This window comes from Amblyraja radiata, chromosome 2 (genome assembly GCF_010909765.2).
Source record: "Amblyraja radiata isolate CabotCenter1 chromosome 2, sAmbRad1.1.pri, whole genome shotgun sequence".
NCBI classification, from domain to species: Eukaryota; Metazoa; Chordata; class Chondrichthyes; order Rajiformes; family Rajidae; genus Amblyraja; species Amblyraja radiata.
This window is the reverse complement of record NC_045957.1, coordinates 92,561,348-92,580,291: the sequence shown is the minus strand read 5'-3', so window position 1 is coordinate 92,580,291 and position 18,944 is coordinate 92,561,348. Positions and strand designations below refer to the sequence as shown.

Below are 18,944 nucleotides of genomic sequence, written 5' to 3'. Positions count from 1 at the left end.
ATTTCTAATTTCCTGTTTGATACCATCTCCAACTTCACTACTACTGTTAGGTGGCCTGTACACAACACCCACCAGCGTTTTCTGCCCCTTAGTGTTTCATGGAATAAATAAATGACAAATAAAGACATTCAATTCAATCAATTCAAAATTCAATTCAAATCTTTGCCTCTCCATATTATCTCCATATATCCACTGCTGAATTACCTTAATCTTTTAGCAATATCTGGGATAATCTTTGTCATGAATGTGATCTGATGCCACTGCTCTAGGCTGCCTCCTGTTATACTGCCATTCACAACATGCATAAAAATCCAGAAATTGAGCATTTGGACAAAATAATCAACAGTTATCCTTCTGTCACCAGTGCTCCACCTAAATTTATTTTAATAAGAGTTAATTTAAATTGTACACTTACACATATTTGAATTCTGTACTGTAATAACAATTTGTAATTTAAGTGCTGCTTGTGTGTTAGTTCAGCTATTACACTGACATTTGTTCTGCCTGAATCAGATTTCTGATGCACTTGAAGCAGACTCAATGAGCATCTCACAAGATATAATCAGTATGAGAGTCTATGTTCTGTATTGTAGAATGATTGAAACCTTCTTATTGATTTTGATGGAATATGAGTACAGAAAACGTCTCACTAAATTCTTAAAATGCTGAAGTGGACAAGATGCGTAAATGTGACCTTTAGATGGATCATAATTGTTCCAATGCTCATTATTCAGATAGCTTATAAATTATTTTTCACGTCAGCTTCAATAAAAATATATAATAGAATAAATATCTGATTTTTCTTTTCCTCTTATTATAATAGACCAATCCCAATACCAATGCTAGTTTGCAAGAATTTGTTTGAGTATTGTCACATTGCAAAATTAACTTTCTCCCAGTGTGTGTTATGGCCAGTGTATTAAGTGTGGCAGAGGATACTCTTCTGTCTTCCAAAGCTGGCTTCATTTCATTGTTGACCGAGGACAAAAGAAAGTAGATAAAATAAAGCACCATGCTGGTAATACCTAGCAAGTCAGGCAGGAGCGGAAAAGAGAAATATGAGGATTAACTTCAAATTATGACCTGTTATCAGAAAATATACCCATGGAACTGAAGATTTACAGGCCCAGAAGAGGCCCGTTGATCGATATCTGCCTGAAATTCACTACATGCGCATTTTAAGGTTATAAGGACATAGTTATTCAATAAATGCCACCATTTACTCAGATAAATATTTAACAAAATACATTTCTCCTTTGAATTGAATTGAATTGAATTGAATTGAATTGAATCCTTTATTTGTCATTCAGACCTTTCGGTCTGAACGAAATGTTGTTGCCTGCCATACATGTAATAATAAACAACACACAATAAACACAAATTAACATCCACCACAGTGAGTTCACCAAGCACCTCCTCACTGTGATGGAGGCAAAAGTCTTAGGGTTACTGTCTCTTCCCTCCTCTTCTCCCTCTGCGCTGAGGCGATACCCCCACCGGGCGATGGTAAGTCAGTCGTGCGGTTCAAGCTCCGCGGCCCGGGGGTGGTCGAAGCTGCCGCCCTCCAGTCCAGCAGACGCAGCTGCTGCCACGGGAGCTCCGGAAAACAGGCACCAGCCGGTGACCTGCGAGCTCCCGACGATGTCGTCCACTGGCCCGTGGCCGAGCCCCGGATTCAGGTCGCCGCCGCCAGAACGCCGCCTCAGCCACCGGAGCACCATCTCCGCTCCGCACCGGGCTGCCCACACGGGAGCGCCTTCCAGCCGGGAGCCGGGCCGCCCACACGGGAGCGTCTCAGCCCCGCGCCGTCCGCCCTCACCGGAGCGCCAAGTCGTGCCGCTGCCCGAACACCGCCGCAGCTCGAAGACGGCCAGCCTCGCGTTGGTAAGTCCTGGCTGGCTCTACCTCCGGAGCCTCGAGGTCGGTCGCAGGTTGGAGGCCGCCAGCTCCGCCATTAGGCCTCAGCTCAGACGGGGGAAGAGAAGGGGGATACGACAAGAAAGTCGCATTCCCCCGAAGGGAGAGACAGAAAGCCCTGTTTCAGCCCCCCCCCCCACACATAACACCACCTAATAACCAAATGTTTAACTGAACAAGACAAAAAAAAAACAACACAAAAAAGTAAAAACAGACAGTCTGCAGGCGAGCCGCAGCCGTTTCACAGCACCACCACTTCCGGACATTGCGTTTACAATGGACACTGGGGAACTTGGGACAGTTAATGGAAGTGTCTTGAGGGCAGTCCGTATTGCAGTCGAGGAGGTGCTGAGCGTCTTATAGCATATGAAGGTGGATAGATCTCCCAGGCCTCATCAGATATCTCTGAGGACACTGTGGGAAGCTAGAGAAGAAATTGCAGAGCCCCTAGCTGAGATATACGAATTATCATTAAATATGGGCGAGTGCTGGAAGAATGGAGGCAAATGTTGTGTCTCTATTTAAAAAGGGCTGCAAGGAAAAGCCAGGGAACTGCAGATGAGTGAGCCTAATGCATGTGGTAGCCAAGTTACTGGAGAGTATTCAGTGGGATAAGATATGTATGCATTTGCATAGATCGGGGCTGATTAGTGATAGCATGGTTTTGTATGTGAGAGATTGTGTCTCACGAATCTGATTGAGATTTTTAAAGAAGTAACAAAAAAGGTTGACGAGGGGAAAGCCGTAGGTGTTATCTATCTATACTTCAGCAAGGCATTTCATAAGGCTCAGCATGAAAGGCTGCTCTGGAAGGTTAGGTCGCATGGGATCCAGGAAGAGCTTGCCGACTGAATAGAGAATTGGCTTCATAAAAGGAAGCAGAGAGTGATGGTGTCCGGTTGTTTTTTCGACTGGAGGCCAGTGCCTTGGGGATCGTTACTGGGGCCCATTGCTGCTTGTGGTTTATATCAATGATTTGGATGTGAATGTACAGGCATCTTTAGTATGTTTGCAGATAACACTGAAGTAGCAAAAATGGTTATCAAAATTCACAGTAGGATCTTGATCAATTGAGCAGGTGGGCTGAGGAATGGTTAATGGAATTTAATACAGATAATTGCAAGGTGTTGCATTTTGGGAAGTCAAACCAGGGCAGGACTTTCACAGTGAATGGCAGGGGTTGGAGAAGTGTTGTAGACCAAAGTGATCTAGGAGTGCAGGTGGATAGTTCCTTGAAAGTGGTGTCATAGGTAGACAGGGTGGCCAAGAAGACTTTTGGCACATTGGCTTTCATCAGTCAGAGTATTGAGTATGGAAGTTGCGACAAAATGTGTAGGAAAGAACTGCAGATTCTGGTTTTAATCGAAGATAGACACAAAATGCTGGAGTAACTTAGGCAGCATCTCTGGAGAGAAGGAATGGGCGATGTTTCGGGTTGAGACCCAGTTATAAAAAGATGTTGCTATGGCCGTATTTGGAGCATTAGGGTCAGTTTTGATTATCCTGATATAGGAAAGATGTTGTTAAGCTGGATAAGGTACAGAGAAGATTTATAAGGATGTTGCCAGGACTCGAGGGGCTGAACTATAGGAAGAGGTTGAGCTGGCCCGGAATTTAGTCCTTGGATGCAAGCAGATGAGGGGTGATCTTATAGAAGTGTACAAGATCATGAGAGGAATAGATAGAGTAAACACACGGTCTGTTACCTAGAGTAGGGGAATCGAGAACCAAAGGTTTAAGGTGAGAGGGGTAATATTTAAAAGGACTCTGAGGTGCAACCATTTCATACAAAGGATTATGCATGTTTGGAATGAACTGCCAGAGGAGGTAGTTGAGGCAGGCACTATTGCAACTTTTAAAGAACTTGGACAGGCACATGGATAGGTACATGGATAGGAAAGGCTTAGAAAGATATGGGCCAAACGCAAGCAGGTGTGATGAGTGTAGATAGGGCATCTTGGTTGACGTGGGCAAGTTGGCCAGAAGAGCCTGTTTCCATGCTGTATTACTCTAAATTATCCCTGAGCTTCAACAGAGGCTGAACGGCTCTTTCATTGTAACTTCAAATTAGTGTCGAAATAGCCGGGGCTAGGACAGAAATATTTCAAATGTCATTAGAAACGGGAATAGTCCCAGAGGATTGGCGTACTGCGCATGTTGTTCCATTGTTTAAAAAGGGTTCTAAGAGTAAACCTAGCAATTATAGACCTGTTAGTTTGACTTCAGTGGTGGGCAAATTCATGGAAAAGATACTTAGAGATAATATATATAAGCATCTGGATAAACAGGGACTGAATTAGGAACAGTCAACATGGATTTGTGCCTGGAAGGTCATGTTTGACTAATCTTCTTGAATTTTTTGAAGAGGTTACTAGGGAAATTGACGAGGGTAAAGCAGTGGATGTTGTCTATATGGACTTTAGTAAGGCCTTTGACAAGGTTCCTCATGGAAGGTTGGTTAAGAAGGTTCAACTGTTGGGTATAAATGCAGGAGTAGCAAGATGGATTCAACAGTGGCTGAATGGGAGACGCCAGAGGGTAATGGTGGATGGCTGTTTGTCGGGTTGGAGGCAGGTGACTAGTGGGGTGCCTCAGGGATCTGTGTTGGGTCCTTTGTTGTTTGTCATGTACATCAATGATCTGGATGAAGGTGTGGTAAATTGGATTAGTAAGTATGCAGGTGATACCAAGATAGGGGGTGTTGTGGATAATGAAGAGGATTTCCAAAGTCTACAGAGTGATTTAGGCCATTTGGAAGAATGGGCTGAAAGATGGCAGATGGAGTTTAATGCTGATAAATGTGAGGTGCTACACCTTGGCAGGACAAATCAAAATTGGACGTACATGGTAAATGGTAGGGAATTGAAGAATGCAGTTGAACAGAGGGATCTGGGAATAACCGTGCATAGTTCCTTGAAGGTGGAATCTCATATAGATAGGGTGGTAAAGAAAGCTTTTGGTATGCTAGCCTTTATAAATCAGAGCATTGAGTATAGAAGCTGGGATGTAATGTTAAATTGTACAAGGCATTGGTGAGACCAAATCTGGAGTATGGTGTACAATTTTGGTCGCCCAATTATAGGAAGGATGTCAACAAAATAGAGAGAGTACAGAGGAGATTTACTAGAATGTTGCCTGGGTTTCAACAACTAAGTTACAGAGAAAGGTTGAATAAGTTAGGTCTTTATTCTCTGGAGCGCAGAAGGTTAAGGGGGGACTTGATAGAGGTCTTTAAAATGATGAGAGGGATAGACAGAGTTGATGTGAACAAGCTTTTCCCTTTGAGAATAGGGAAGATTCAAACAAGAGGACATGACTTCAGAATTAAGGGACAGAAGTTTAGGGGTAACATGAGGGGGAACTTCTTTACTCAGAGAGTGGTAGCGGTGTGGAATGAGCTTCCAGTGGAAGTGGTGGCGGAAGGTTCGTTGGTATCATTTAAAAATAAATTGGATAGGCATATGGATGAGAAGGGAATGGAGGGTTATGGTATGAGTGCAGGCAGGTGGGACTAAGGGAAAATAATTGTTCGGCACGGACTTGTAGGGCCGAGATGGCCTGTTTCTGTGCTGTAATTGTTATATGATTATATGGTTATAAGACAGTAATTCACCAGTTTCAGTTATTTTTACTCATTTCGGTTGCATTTGGAGTTTTGGTTGCCCTAATACAGGAAGGATGTGAAGGCTTTGAAGCGAGTGCAGAATAGGTTTACCAGATTTGCCTGGTTTGGAGGGTATTGGCTACAAGGATAGGTTGGACAAACTTGATTGTTTTCTCTGAAATGCCAGACGTTGACAGGTCATAGGTGATAGGAGCAGAATTAGGCCATTCAGCCCATCAATTCTACTCTGTCCTTCAATCTAGGTTGATCTATCTCTCCCTCCTAACTCCATTCTCCTGCTTTCTCCTCATAATCCCTGACACCGGTACTAATCAAGAATCTATCTATCTCTGCCTTACAAATATCCATTGACTTGGCCGCCACAGCCTTCTCTCACCTGATGGAAATGTATAAAATTATGAGAGGCAAATGTAGGACAGACAATCAGAACTTTTTTTCCCAGGGTGGAAATGTTAAGGACTAAATGGCATAGGTTCAGTGTGAAAGGGACAAAGTTGAAAGGACAGTGGGTGGTGAGTGCCTGGAACACAATGTGCCAGGGTGGTGATGGATGCAGATATAATTGAGGTGGTTCAAGAGACTTTTAGATGAGCACATGGATATGTAGGGAATGGAGGGAAATGGATTACACTTAGGCAGATTAGATTAGTTTATCTTGGCAGCATGATCAGCATGGACATTGTGGGCTGGAGGGCCTGTTCCTGTGCTATGCTGTTCTATATTCTAGTCTTGTAGCCAAATGTTTTGACGAAGAAATAGTGCACAATTTACAAATGCACTCCATTGAATGTCATGATTTTGGGATGTGATAGAAGAGGAGCAAGCAACAGGGAATGCAAAGCAGATGAGTTTGCAATTCAGACAGATTGCTGGCACCTGCATTTATCACAGACTATTGGCAGAGGAATATTTTCATTGCAGGCTATAACTAAATTGAGTGATGAGGTTTTGCCACTTCTTCCAATTCATGAGTACCACTAGTGAGGCACACCTAATGGTTATTAAGATCACCATAATCCCCAGTGACTAAGCTTCAGCAGCAGGTAACGTGTAATTCATAGAAGTATCAGCGGGTGGCTTAGCAGGTCAAACATTTTCATGCCTTTTTGCAAAAATGACTAGCTCCAGAATAAATGAGAATTGCTGCTTCAAATGGCAGGTATTCCCAATGTCAAATGTAAGTTTGCCTGTGGCTAAGTGGTCCTTTTGGGTTCTATGAGCATTTATTTCACCTTGATGAACTACAAAGGCTTTCTACTCAATCAATATACAGGTCATATGAGATTCTTAGTAGAGGACTGAGCAAATAAAATCAGGATGATTTTGCCTGTGTAACTAAATAAAACAGGTGATAGTAAATTAGCAGTCTATTTTACATCTCCCCAGGTGTTTATTTCCATTAAAATACCCTCTGAGAATTAACCCTCATCAAATTCAATTGGATTGCTAAAGCATTCTTCAGACTATATTTGGCTGGATCGTATCAATTAAATTAAACCAAATGCACGTTTTGTTTAATCGTGAAGCTGGAGTTTAAAGTATAGGAGGAATCATTTAAAAACTGCATCTGAAAAGTTATATCAGGGAAAAAAATTATTACCGATTAAAAATGTATATACTATATTGTGGAAGCAGAATAGAAAATTGACACATAGCGTTGGAGTAAGTCTATGCAGAGTATAAACCTAACTTATTCAACCTTTCCTCATCTACCAACCCCTTCATTCCATGCACCAAACTGTGAATTCCATGTGTTGTGCCTCCACAACGCATTGATGTGCAGAGGGATCTTGGAGTGCAAGTTCACCACTCACTGAAGGTGGTAGCACAAGTAGATAGGGTGGTAAAGAAAGTGTATTGTATGCCTTGCTTCATTGCTAGGGCATTCGGTATAAGAATCTGGAAATCATGATGCAGCTCTATAGGACTTTGTGTGTATTTTGTCCGCTCCACTGCAAAATCTCCTCAAGGGGTGTCTACTTTCAATAGGTTCTCCTCCTGTATCTGACGAGAGTTCAGCAACACCTATTCTCATTGCTCGCTCTCTGTGATTCTTCCTGCTCTCCGACTCTATGACCACGTAGGTCCCATTTGGAGTATCGCGTACAGTTCTGGTCACCTCATTACAGGGAAGATAGGAAAGCTTTGAAAAGGGTACAGAGGAGGTTTACCAGAATGCTACCTGGATTAGAATATTTCAGCTACAGGGAGACATTGGATAGACTTCAATTGTTTTCTCTGAAACATCGGAAGTTGAGGGGAGATTTGATGGAAGTATAACATATTATGAGAGACATAGACAGTCAGAACCTTTATCCCAGGGTGAAAAGGTCCAACACTATGGGGCTTAGCTATAAGGTGAGAGGGAGAAAGTTTAATGGAGATGTGCGTGGCCAGTTTTTTTATACACAGAATACTCGGGGGTGGGGTGCTGGAACACATTGCCAGGGGTGGTGGTGGAGGCAGATACAAAAGTGGCGTTCAAGAGGCTTTTTAATAGGCACATGGCACTGTGGGGAATAGAGATATAGATCAAGTACAGGCAGATGAGATCAGTTTAACTTGGCATCATATTCGGCACAAGCAGTGTGGGCTGAAGGGCCCATTCCTCTGCTCTAATGATCTATGATCACCCGTTCAAACACTAGTCCAATGTTATCCCACTTTCTCAGCATGAATCTTTCCTGCAACCTTTCCATCTTAATATCCAGTGGAGCTCTCATTTCTGTTTTATTAATTATTATTGACTCTATTACTCTCACAATCTATCTTTCCCGATTTTGTCATTTTTAGTTATCTTTTGCTACTTTCCCTGACTGCATTGTTTGCCTTTTCTTTCAATTTGATACCATTCTTTAATACCCTGTGGATGTGCATCCTTCTTGTGGGCATGTATTTTTTCACCAGAGAAGGGGAGCAGTTTCTACATCTTGGGAGAGGCTCCAAGTACCACCACGATGCAGAAATGCCAATAGTTGTGACTCCTCTGGTCCCACATGTGTTTCTAGCCCAGTGGCCTGAATTCAATATCTTTGATTAACCTCGGATACATAGTACATGATACTCTTTGGAACTGGCCTGGAAGTTGTAAGGTTGGAAAATATGTCTTTGTTAATAGATGTTTAGGTTACTTCTAGACCTTTTACATTCTAGACATGAAGGAATTTGGATGTCACGGTATACTAGATTGTATCGCAAAGAACATTAATTCATGGTATGCCGAGAAAATAGAATAATTGGACAGCACTTCATTTTGACAAATCAACTCTATTTCACGCAAAGGGTGGTGGGTGTCTGGAACTAGCTGCCAGAGGAGGTAGTTGAGACTTGGACTATCCCAACGTTTAAGAAGCAGTTAGACAGGTAGATGGATAGCACTGGTTCAGAGGGATATGGACCAAATGCAGGCAGGTAGGACTAGTGTAGCTTTGACATGTATAGGAGTAGAGAGGTTCTTCTGCAGTTGTATAGGGCTCTGGTAAGACCACATCTGCAGTTTTGCGTACAGTTTTGGTCTCCTAATTTGAGAAAGGATGTCCTTGTGATTGAGGCAGTGCAGCGTAGGTTCACGAGAATGATCCCTGGGATGGCGGGACTGTCATATGAGGAAAGATTGAAAATACTAGTCTTGTATTCACTGGAGTTTAGAAGGATGAGGGGGTATCTTATAGAAACATATAAAATTATAAAAGGACTGGACAAGCTGGATGCAGGAAAAATGTTCCCAATGTTGGGCGAGTCCAGAACCAGGAGCCACAGTCTTAGAATAAAGGGGAGGTCATTTAAGACTGAGGTGAGAAAAAACTTTTTCACCGAGAGAGTTGTGAATTTGTGGAATTCCCTGCCACAGAGGGCAGTGGAGGCCAAATCACTGGATGGATTTAAGAGAGAGTTAGATAGAGCTCTAAGGGCTAGTGGAATCAAGGGATATGGGGAGAAGGCAGGCATGGGTTATTGATTGGGGACGATCAGCCATGATCACAATGAATGGCGGTGCTGGCTCAAAGGGCCGAATGGCCTCCGCCTGCACCTAGTTTCTATGTTTCTATGTTTCTATGTTGGCCGGTGTGGACAAGTTTGGCAGAAGAACCTGTTTCCACTCTGTATCACTCTATGACTCTAAATTGAGTTTTTTTGGGGTTGTAACTGGCAGGCATGCAAGGGGCAAACAGTTGATGCAGCATATCCAGATTTTCAAAGGGCATTTGACAGGTTTTATCATTAAATGCGATTCATATTATTGGGCTAGATAGTAATAAATAAAGGATTCAAAGTGCAGGTGTAACTCTCAGGTCAGGCCGCATCTTTGGAGAACATGGATAAGTGACGTTTTGGGTTGAGACACTTTATCAGACTTCATGACTGTGCACTTAGCCTATCTATTCCCCTCATGATCTTAAACACATCCTTCTTTGCTCCAAGGATTAAAGTCCTAGCCTGCCCAATCTCTCCCTGTAGTTCAGTCTTTCAAGTCCTGACAACATCCTCATAAATTGTCTCTGCAGGGTTTCCAGTTTAACAACACCCTTCTTATACCAGGGTGACCAAAACTGAACGCACTACTCCAAATGTGGTCTCAGCAAAGTTAGTACAAATTGTAACATAACATCCCAACTTCTATACTTAATATCATAACTGATGAAGGCCATTGTATCGAAAGCCTTCTTGACCACTGCAACATCTTGCTCTTATCTCTATTAATCTCCATTAACCATTCTTCAGTCTACTTGCTCAACTGATCAAGATCCTCTTGTAATTTTTGATAACCAAAGTAACTATATCAGTCTCTATTATGGAAGAAGTAAGCATGTTGTAGGCAAACTTATTAATGGCTTGAAAGAAGTTGGGAATTAAAGTTCTGAAGATGCAAAAGATCTGCAACGGGTTTAGGTGATCCAAGCAAGTGGACAAGGTGATAGCAGACTGACATGACATGTGGAAATTTACATTTTATCAAGTCAGTAAGAAGATTAGTAAAACAATATCACTTTTCAATGTTTGTACCGTTAGATTGTAAGTTACCTAGGTGCCCTGTCCCATGGTATGAGTTCATTCCAAGAGCTCTCCCGAGTTTAAAAAAAATTAAACTCGTGGTAAGCACGGAGAATGAACATAGCAGTACGTCGGAGCTCGGGGACGTCTCTTAGCGGCTCGTACCGCTAACGGCAGGTACTCAGGAAGATTCGCTAACGGCAGGTAAGCACGGGGAGGCTCGTGAAGATTTTTCATCATGTTGAAAAATGTCCCACGAGAGCCCCGAGTACCGACGAGTGGCCATTACTGTAAATCTCCGAGTTCGAATCAGTGCAAACTCGGGAGAACTCTTGGAATGAACTCGTACCATGGGACAGGGCTATAAGCAGAATAAACGGTGTGTTGAAATGGTCAACAACAAGGTAATCCTGTGACTCTTGGTGACCAAGTGTTCAGCAAGCAGTCGCTTAGTCTATGCTTGGTCTTGTTGGGCAAGGAGGCCATATCTGGAAGATCTGAGGTCCCATGTTCTGCTGGTCCTTGTGTCCAAAGTATGATATACTTGCCTCAAAGCCAGTGGAAGATAGTTTCAATGAATGGAAGGATTATCTTGTCTAAACTGGATTGGCTTATTCTCACTGGAATTTAGAAGGGTGAGAGATGATATATAGAAATATAAAACACTAAGTGAGATTGAGAGAGTAGATATTGAAAAGCATGTGGAGTTCAGAACCTAGGGGATTTGTTTCAGGATTGAAATTTAGCTATTTACGAGTCAGACGTGGATAAATTTATTTACAGAGAGAAACTCCCTACCTCAGGGTATCTGAGAGTTATTGACCATATTCAAGAATATGATAAATTGATTTTAGACATAAAGGGAATTGGGAGATACGGGAAATAAGTGGCAGAGTGGACTTAAGACAGTATCACTCAGAAATCAATGTCGGAATAGGTTCAAGAATCATTGATGTTTTCCAGATAAAGTGAAAGGAGAGTGAAAATAATGTTGTCAATATCAAAATGTTAAATTAAAGTCAGCAGCTACTATGTGAATCGGTGGGCTTTCCAAACGTGAAGAGGCATTCCTGCAAGAATATATAGTTTTAAGGTTCCTCTTGCTTCACTGATTGACCCTTACTGAATGGAATTATCTGTCAGGTGTTCACAATTCATTAATTAAACTTGACACTTAAATTCATCTCTTGAATAAAAATGTTTACCTATAATCTTCTCTTCAAACTCATGGAAGACTGGATGGTATTGGCAGCATGTCATTTTGCCTTCTGAGAGAACAAAGTGATACTTTAACCATCAATAAAACACTGCTTCAATCAGTGATGGTCAGGGGGTATGGAGAGAAGGCAGGTACAGGATACTGAGTTGGATGATCAGCCATGATCATATTGAATGGCGGTGCAGGCTCGAAGGGCCGAATGGCCTACTCCTGCACCTATTTTCTATGTTTCTATGATGCTGACCAAGTAAATGAATGAAAGCTTGTTGCTGCATTGCTCTCCTCTAGCAGTAAGTGTTGTTTATTCATTCCACTGAGGAAATCATGAGTAAAGGCTTGTAACGCTGGATAATTCATTATGTTACAGCAATGGCAGTTGGTAAAGTCTAAAAAAACATAAAACAATCAGAAGTTTTGTTTTAAAATGCAATAGCCTAATTTTGCTTTTGCTCCTTGTTCCGTTTCTCTGCCACATAATATTTATTTAATATAAATGGTCAATGCAATTTGCTTATTGCAGATTTAACAGCCTGATATAGAAAACATTAAACAAAAAAGTGTTATGTATAAAGTTATGCAGCAGAAAAGCAGACCCTTTGGCCAACCTTATCCATGGTGACCAAGATGCCCATCTGACCACATTTGACGCATCCCCCTCGCAACCTTTCCTATCCTTGTATCTATCTCAATATTTTTTGATGTTGTTATCGTACCTGTCTCAACCATTTCCTCTGGCATCTCGATCCGTATCCCCAACACCATCCGTGTGAAGATTTGTCTCCACTGCTGCTGCTTCACCCTCTGAGTTCTTCCAGCAGTAATTATTTGCTCCAACTTTATTTTTCTTTAGCAGTGACCTCGTTGCAAGCTTTCTCATCCACATACGAAATTTGCAGAGAAAGGCTTGAAGATATTTAAGGCAAATTCCCTTCCAATTCCTTTCCCACTTTCCATTGAATATCAGAAGCATTGATTCTCATACGGCACACTATTGGTTTTTTTCCACACTGTGCTTGCTTTTTTATTCTCCCTAGTTGTGTTTTTTTGCCTCTCTCTGCTTTTCTCTCTTGAGGTATTGCCAGCTATTAATTCGATGTGATAAGTAGAGATCACTGTCAATAAAGTATTCGGAGAGAGGCTGATGATCAGTAAAAGTGACATAAATTGGAAGATGTGAAATCTATTTAAAATTGATCTATGCCTAGTTTTCAAAGTAATAAAGAAGATTGCATTTATAAAACTAATCTTGAATAACAATTGCAGTCCTGAGATGGTTCAGGCTTGTGGCTGTATTAGTCACAGCTGAAACAGAACATCGACTTTTGCAGTAAAAATAATTGTACACAGTCATTAAAGAGTAAACCAGACCCGAATATACTGTTGCTGCATGTACATTGTTGAACACAGGAGCTAGGAAGGTGACAGCGGTTGATTTGTTATACTCCTTTTGTCACGTTTGATCTGATAGGACCTCACAGGAGATTCAAACTCAAGAACCCGAAGCTGTGGTACTTAGGTGATCATTAATAAGGATGTTTATAAGATAGAATAAGGACATATTCTATTTTAATTAATGCCAAATAGAATCTTCTGCATTGAGAAGTTTAACGTAGGCTGATTCTCATTATTTCCGACTTTAAATCTTGGAGTGTTGGAAATAAATTGGAAGTGTTTTTCAATGCATCATTTATCTCACTTGATATCACTCTCAATTCCCTCCTTTTTGGCTTTCCATAAAATGATCTGACACTGAATTTAATGTTCCAGTTTTTGCTTTTAGTTCAGACTGCAGACCTCATTAAATATTGTTCCATTTGATAGGTTAAGGACAGTATCACTGCTTGACCTGTTCTAACAAATCCCCAATTCCCTTTAAAGGATGTGGCACTGTTTTGGATTGTTAATCCTTTTATGTTCTTGTAAAGATGCCAAACAAAAAATCCTTGAACATCTGCAAGTCTAAAGAATGGCTAACACCATTTGTTCATTGCCGATTGCAAAATCCAGCCTAAAAATTAAGAAAATTGAATAATTATGAAGCAGCACATGTGAGCTGCTGAATATGAAACCGAGGTATTTTGTCAAATTGCCCTGTTTCTGAAATTAACTGAACTAAATCTACTGAGATCTAGACACTTTAGAATGCCAGTGTTGTGCAGAGCAGTGAGTTTTAATTTGGATTTGATTGTGTAACAGTTGTGCCTTTATCTATTTTTATAATGCCTTTCACACTGTAGGCTGAGTATTAATTTGGCTATTGAATTATCTGTAACTACATTGTACTGCAAGCTGTTTACAATGTTTATCTTACTAAATGCCTTTTCTTTTCTGTGTTTCAGGGGCAGATGCTATCAACTTTGATGGCTACAGTCTCTTGTCCTATAGGTTTAAAAATAAAAAAATGAAAACATTAAAAGATATAATTTCCCTGAAGTTCAAGACATCTGAGAATGAAGGTATTATATTCCATGGAGAAGGACAACAAGGAGATTATATCACGCTCGAAATAAAGAAAGCCAAGCTGATTCTTCGTGTGAACCTAGGTAATTTACTTTTCATCAGACAATAGTTGACTACATTGCAATGAAATCTTTGGCTTCTGTTCCTAGCTGTAAGTACTGTATAACAAACCATGAGACATTGGTTCAAAATGATCAGTTATGCTGGTGAAAATGTCAGTGCTGAGTATCATCAGTGTGTAAAGGGCCTGTCCCACTGTATGAGCTAATTCAAGAGCTCTCCCGAGTTAAAAAAAAAATCATACTCGTCGTAAGCACGTAGAATGTACGTAGCGGGTACGTCGGAGCTCGGCTCGTAACGCTAACGGCAACTCCTCGGGAAACGCGGTAAGCTCGGGAAGACTCGTGAAGACTTTTCAACATGTTGAAACATGTCCACGAGAGTCCCGAGTACCGACGAGTGGCTATTACCGTAATTCTCCGAGTTCGAATCAGGGGAAACTCGGAAGAACTCTTGACTTAGCTCATACAGTGGGACAGCCCCTTAAAACTGACAGCATCTTGTCATCTGCAAATGTACAGTCAAATTGCAGAAATGAAGAGATTGCGGTGAGTTATGACCTGCTCTAACACTGGTTGTGCTGTTGCAGATGCCATCAGCAAACAATCATAGCTTGAGCATGAATCAACATTTTTAAGTGCCATTCTTATCATAAAACCTTTGAAACTATCAAGTCTTTCTGACTGAGAAGCCTCCAAGTTTCCAATATTGTACATACCACTGAACATCAGAATCATTTCAAGGACAATTAAGGATGAGCATTAAATGTTGGCCTTGTCAGTGACAATCTCCATCTTATATATGAATATTATAAAGTCCCGAAGCGGAGTAGAACATTGAGGATGAATCTTAGTTGAAGGTTAACTTTCTTGCATGGGAACTGAGGTCTTGCTCTGGCAATCCAGAGGTTTTTAATTGCCACAGGTCCTCACATGTTTCTATTAGTATGTTAAATAATCAGATGCAGAGATATAGATTTTTTTTAAATAGTCATTGATAAAAATTTGTGAACACTTATAAATGCCACTCTCAGACCTCTGAATAAAAGCTGTTGTGTCACAAATCAGTTTTGCCTCAGAAACTGTTCGGTGCTGGGCCCATTGCTGTTTGTCATCTATATCAATGATTTGGATGAGAACATACAAGGCATGATTAGCAAGTTTGCAGATGACACTAAAGTGGGTGGTATTGTCGATAGTGAACATGGTTGTCAAGAATTGCAGCAGGATCTTGATCAGTTGAGCAGGTGAGCTGAGTATTGGTTGATGAAGTTCAATGCAGAGAAGTGCAAGATGCTGCATTTAAGGAAGTCTAACCAGGGAGGACGTACACACTTAATGGCTGGACTCTGGGGAGTGCTGCATAGGGATATCTAATTCCTTGAAAATAACATCACAGGTAGATAAGGTGGTCAAGAAGCCTTTCGGCACATTGGCCTTCATCAGTCAGAGTATTGAATAAAGAAGTTGGGAGGTCGTATTACAGTTGCACAAAAATGAGTGAGGTCACTTTTAGAGTAGACAAAAAGCTGGAGAAACTCAGCGGGTGAGGCAGCATCTGTGGAGCAAAGGAATGGGTGACGATAGGCAGCATCTATGGAGCAAAGGAATGGGTGACGATAGGCAGCATTTATGGAGCGAAGGAATGGGTGACGACAGGCAGCTTCTATGGAGCGAAGGAATGGGTGACGATTTGGGTCGAGACCCTTCTTCAGACTTATAGAGTGATGTGTTCAGAGCTGCATGCAATCATGAGAGGAATAGATAGGGTAAATTTGCAGACGCTTTCAACCAGAGAAAGATTTAATAGGAACATAGAAACATAGAAAATAGGTGCAGGAGGAGGCCATTCGGCCCTTCGAGCCAGCACCGCCATTCATTGTGATCATGGCTGATCGTCCCAAATCAATAACCCGTGCCTGCCTTCTCCCCATATCCCTTGATTCCACTAGCCCCTAGAGCTCTAACTCCCTCTTAAATCCATCCAGTGATTTGGCCTCCACTGCCCTCTGTGGCAGGGAATTCCACAAAGCTGAGGGGTAACATTTTTACACAAAGGGTGGTAGGTATATGGAACAAGCTACCAGAGGAGGTAGCTGAGGCAGGTACTATCACAACATTTAAAATACATTTAGACAGGTACCATGGAAAGGATAGATTTAGAAGGATATGGGCCAAATGCAGGCAGGTTGGACTCGCGAAGATAGCGCAAGATGGTCGGTTTGGGCAAGTTGGGCGGAAGGGCCTGTTTCCACTTTGTATCACTATGACTTAAACATAGTTTTATTACTGTGTTCCTCACAAATCACTGATTTGTGACAGTCTTGTACTTAAGGTCAGCTATAAAGCACCAGAACTATGGACAGGATCACAGTGTAAAGGGCCTGTCCCACTTTCAGGGTGATGCCTGTTTGGTGGTGAGCAGGTGCCTATAGACTCATACCTTTTTCTGGTCACCGCTGGATTTTCAACATATTGAACATTTTCGGCAACCTGCTGTGACTATGACAGTTGCCGGCAAGTCGCCGAAAAAAGCGCGTAAGTGGGACAGGTCCTTAAGTCGAAATTCAGTGTTTCAGCTAAACTTTTCTGCTGTTGTGAAACTTTTAACAATTTGGTTTTAAAAAGATTTATGAATAGCAGCAAGGTTAGGTTCAGAAAGTATGAACTATAGTTTTGAACACCCTCCCAGTTATTTTTGATTCGCAGAATTAGGTAGCCCGTGTTTGAAAAGTGGTGTATCTTTTTTTTTGCAGAATTGTGATTTGTGCAGTTTTGAAAGACATATAAGCTGTACCAACTTTGTTTCTGAAGGTAAACCTGCAGCTTCATTTCATGCAGCTGATGATTTATCAGAATCCCTTGAAGCTTTGTGATATGGTAATGCTCAAGGTTTGAATCTGTGCCATTCCAGTGGACCCTAAGAGCCCATCTGTGCAGAACTGTTAATAAAAGTGAGCAGCCAAACAGACACACTTTTGCTACTTTAATATCAGATATGGGTGTACCGTTTTAACTTGAGAATCTATTAGATGGTGTAATGTCATACTTATAGAGTTTAGAAACATATGGAAAACATTTGCAGCAAATTAAATAAATTCAGAAGTCAAAATATTACAAGTGGAACTTAAGAATGCACTCATTGAGTATAGACACAGTTGACATGTGGGAACCATGCCGTATTGTCTGTATCTCTTGGGAGATGTGAAACATCGAGAAAAGGAATTAAATAGCTAATAAACAATCATAATATTCACGAATAATGTTAAATTAAAAATAAATGAAACTAGTCTTTTCTTGGCAGTGCCTTGATGATTTATATGTCCAGCTAAGTGTTTCAGCACTTAGGATGCCAATGCGATATTGTAATTTACAGTGGGAAAATGTTGACATATTGATGTTTGACATTCATAAAGTGAGCTTGTAGAAGTACATATCCACTCTCAGACTTTTCTCTTTCACATCAATTAGGAACAATAATAATGAAAGATATGCAAAGAGTAGGGTGGAACGTCTGATGTCAAATGCCAGTTTTATTGTCCTGTGGGATATGCCATGAGGTTTAAGAGAATTGTGGAACATAAATACATTGAATTATTCAGGGTAGGAAGTTAAAGTGGGGGAATTGTTTCTGGCCTAGGGAAAATGTTAAGAAGCATCTAAGAAGTACATTTAAGAAGTACATGGATAGGACAAGTTTGGAGGGATATGGATCAAACGCAGGTAGGTGGACGAGTGTAGCAGGGACATGTGGGCGAGTTAGGCCGAAGGGTCTGTTTCCACACTGTATCACTCTATGACTATCAGTGGAAATGTGACCTCACGAAAGATGGGAGTGTGTAGCATCAGCGTGAAATCCTGCCCTTCCTGACTTCAACACAGCCACAGGGGAATCATAGTGAAAATCTCTCAATTACATCACTGCCGATGTCAACCATGAAGTACATCGTTAGGATTCCTGTCCTGATCAGTAATTAATGTTGACTTGTGATGTGTTAATCATATCTGTAATGAAATATGGTGTTGTGTGATAAACTGTGAACATCATTGAGCATGCCTTGTTTCGAGGTCCCTAGGAAACTAAAGATATCAACAATTTTGTAGGACTTTCTTTACAACATAATTAAATTGCAATAATTATAAATCATTCTTTCCAAGAGTTTGAAGGATTTTTCTTTTCCCGATACCATTCAGTATTCCAATACAGCAGGTGCACATAGATCAATGGTTCCCAACCTGGGGTAAATTTACCTCCAGGTGGTAAATTTCGCCTACCCAGGGGGTAAATTTGTTGATTCTGGATTTGTACATATTTTTTCTCATTTCTCAGACTGTGTTTGGTTCTGGTATACTGGTATCTTTTCATCATTGGTTGTTCATAAATAAGTGAAATAACATTGTTATGTGCTATTAAAGTTGCCAGGGGTAAACGAGACGAAAAGGTTGGGAACCCCTGACATAGATGAACCTCTGACTTTCTGAGTTAAGGTGTTTAACTTCCAAATTGTGCAGCATGCAGTAACATTGATGAATCATCATTTAATAGATCCAATTTGTTTCCTTTGGGTCTTTTTAGTGGCTATTTAATTACAGTAAAAACTGCAAATACTTGATAACTGAAAGGAGGTCAAAAAGTATTTTTAGTCAAATGCAGCCAAGGCCTTTTCCTTTT

General features: G+C 41.1%; 1 protein-coding gene across 1 annotated transcript in view; it reads left to right on the top strand.

Moving 5' to 3' along the window:
- cntnap2 (contactin associated protein 2) overlaps window positions 1-18,944 on the top strand; it is a 1,677,584-nt gene that overhangs the window by 731,572 nt on the left and 927,068 nt on the right. Inside the window, exon 5 of the mRNA XM_033050359.1 lies at window positions 14,093-14,296. Within this exon, the coding sequence (XP_032906250.1) occupies window positions 14,093-14,296 (204 nt within the window). The remainder of the gene's footprint in view (window positions 1-14,092; window positions 14,297-18,944) is intronic.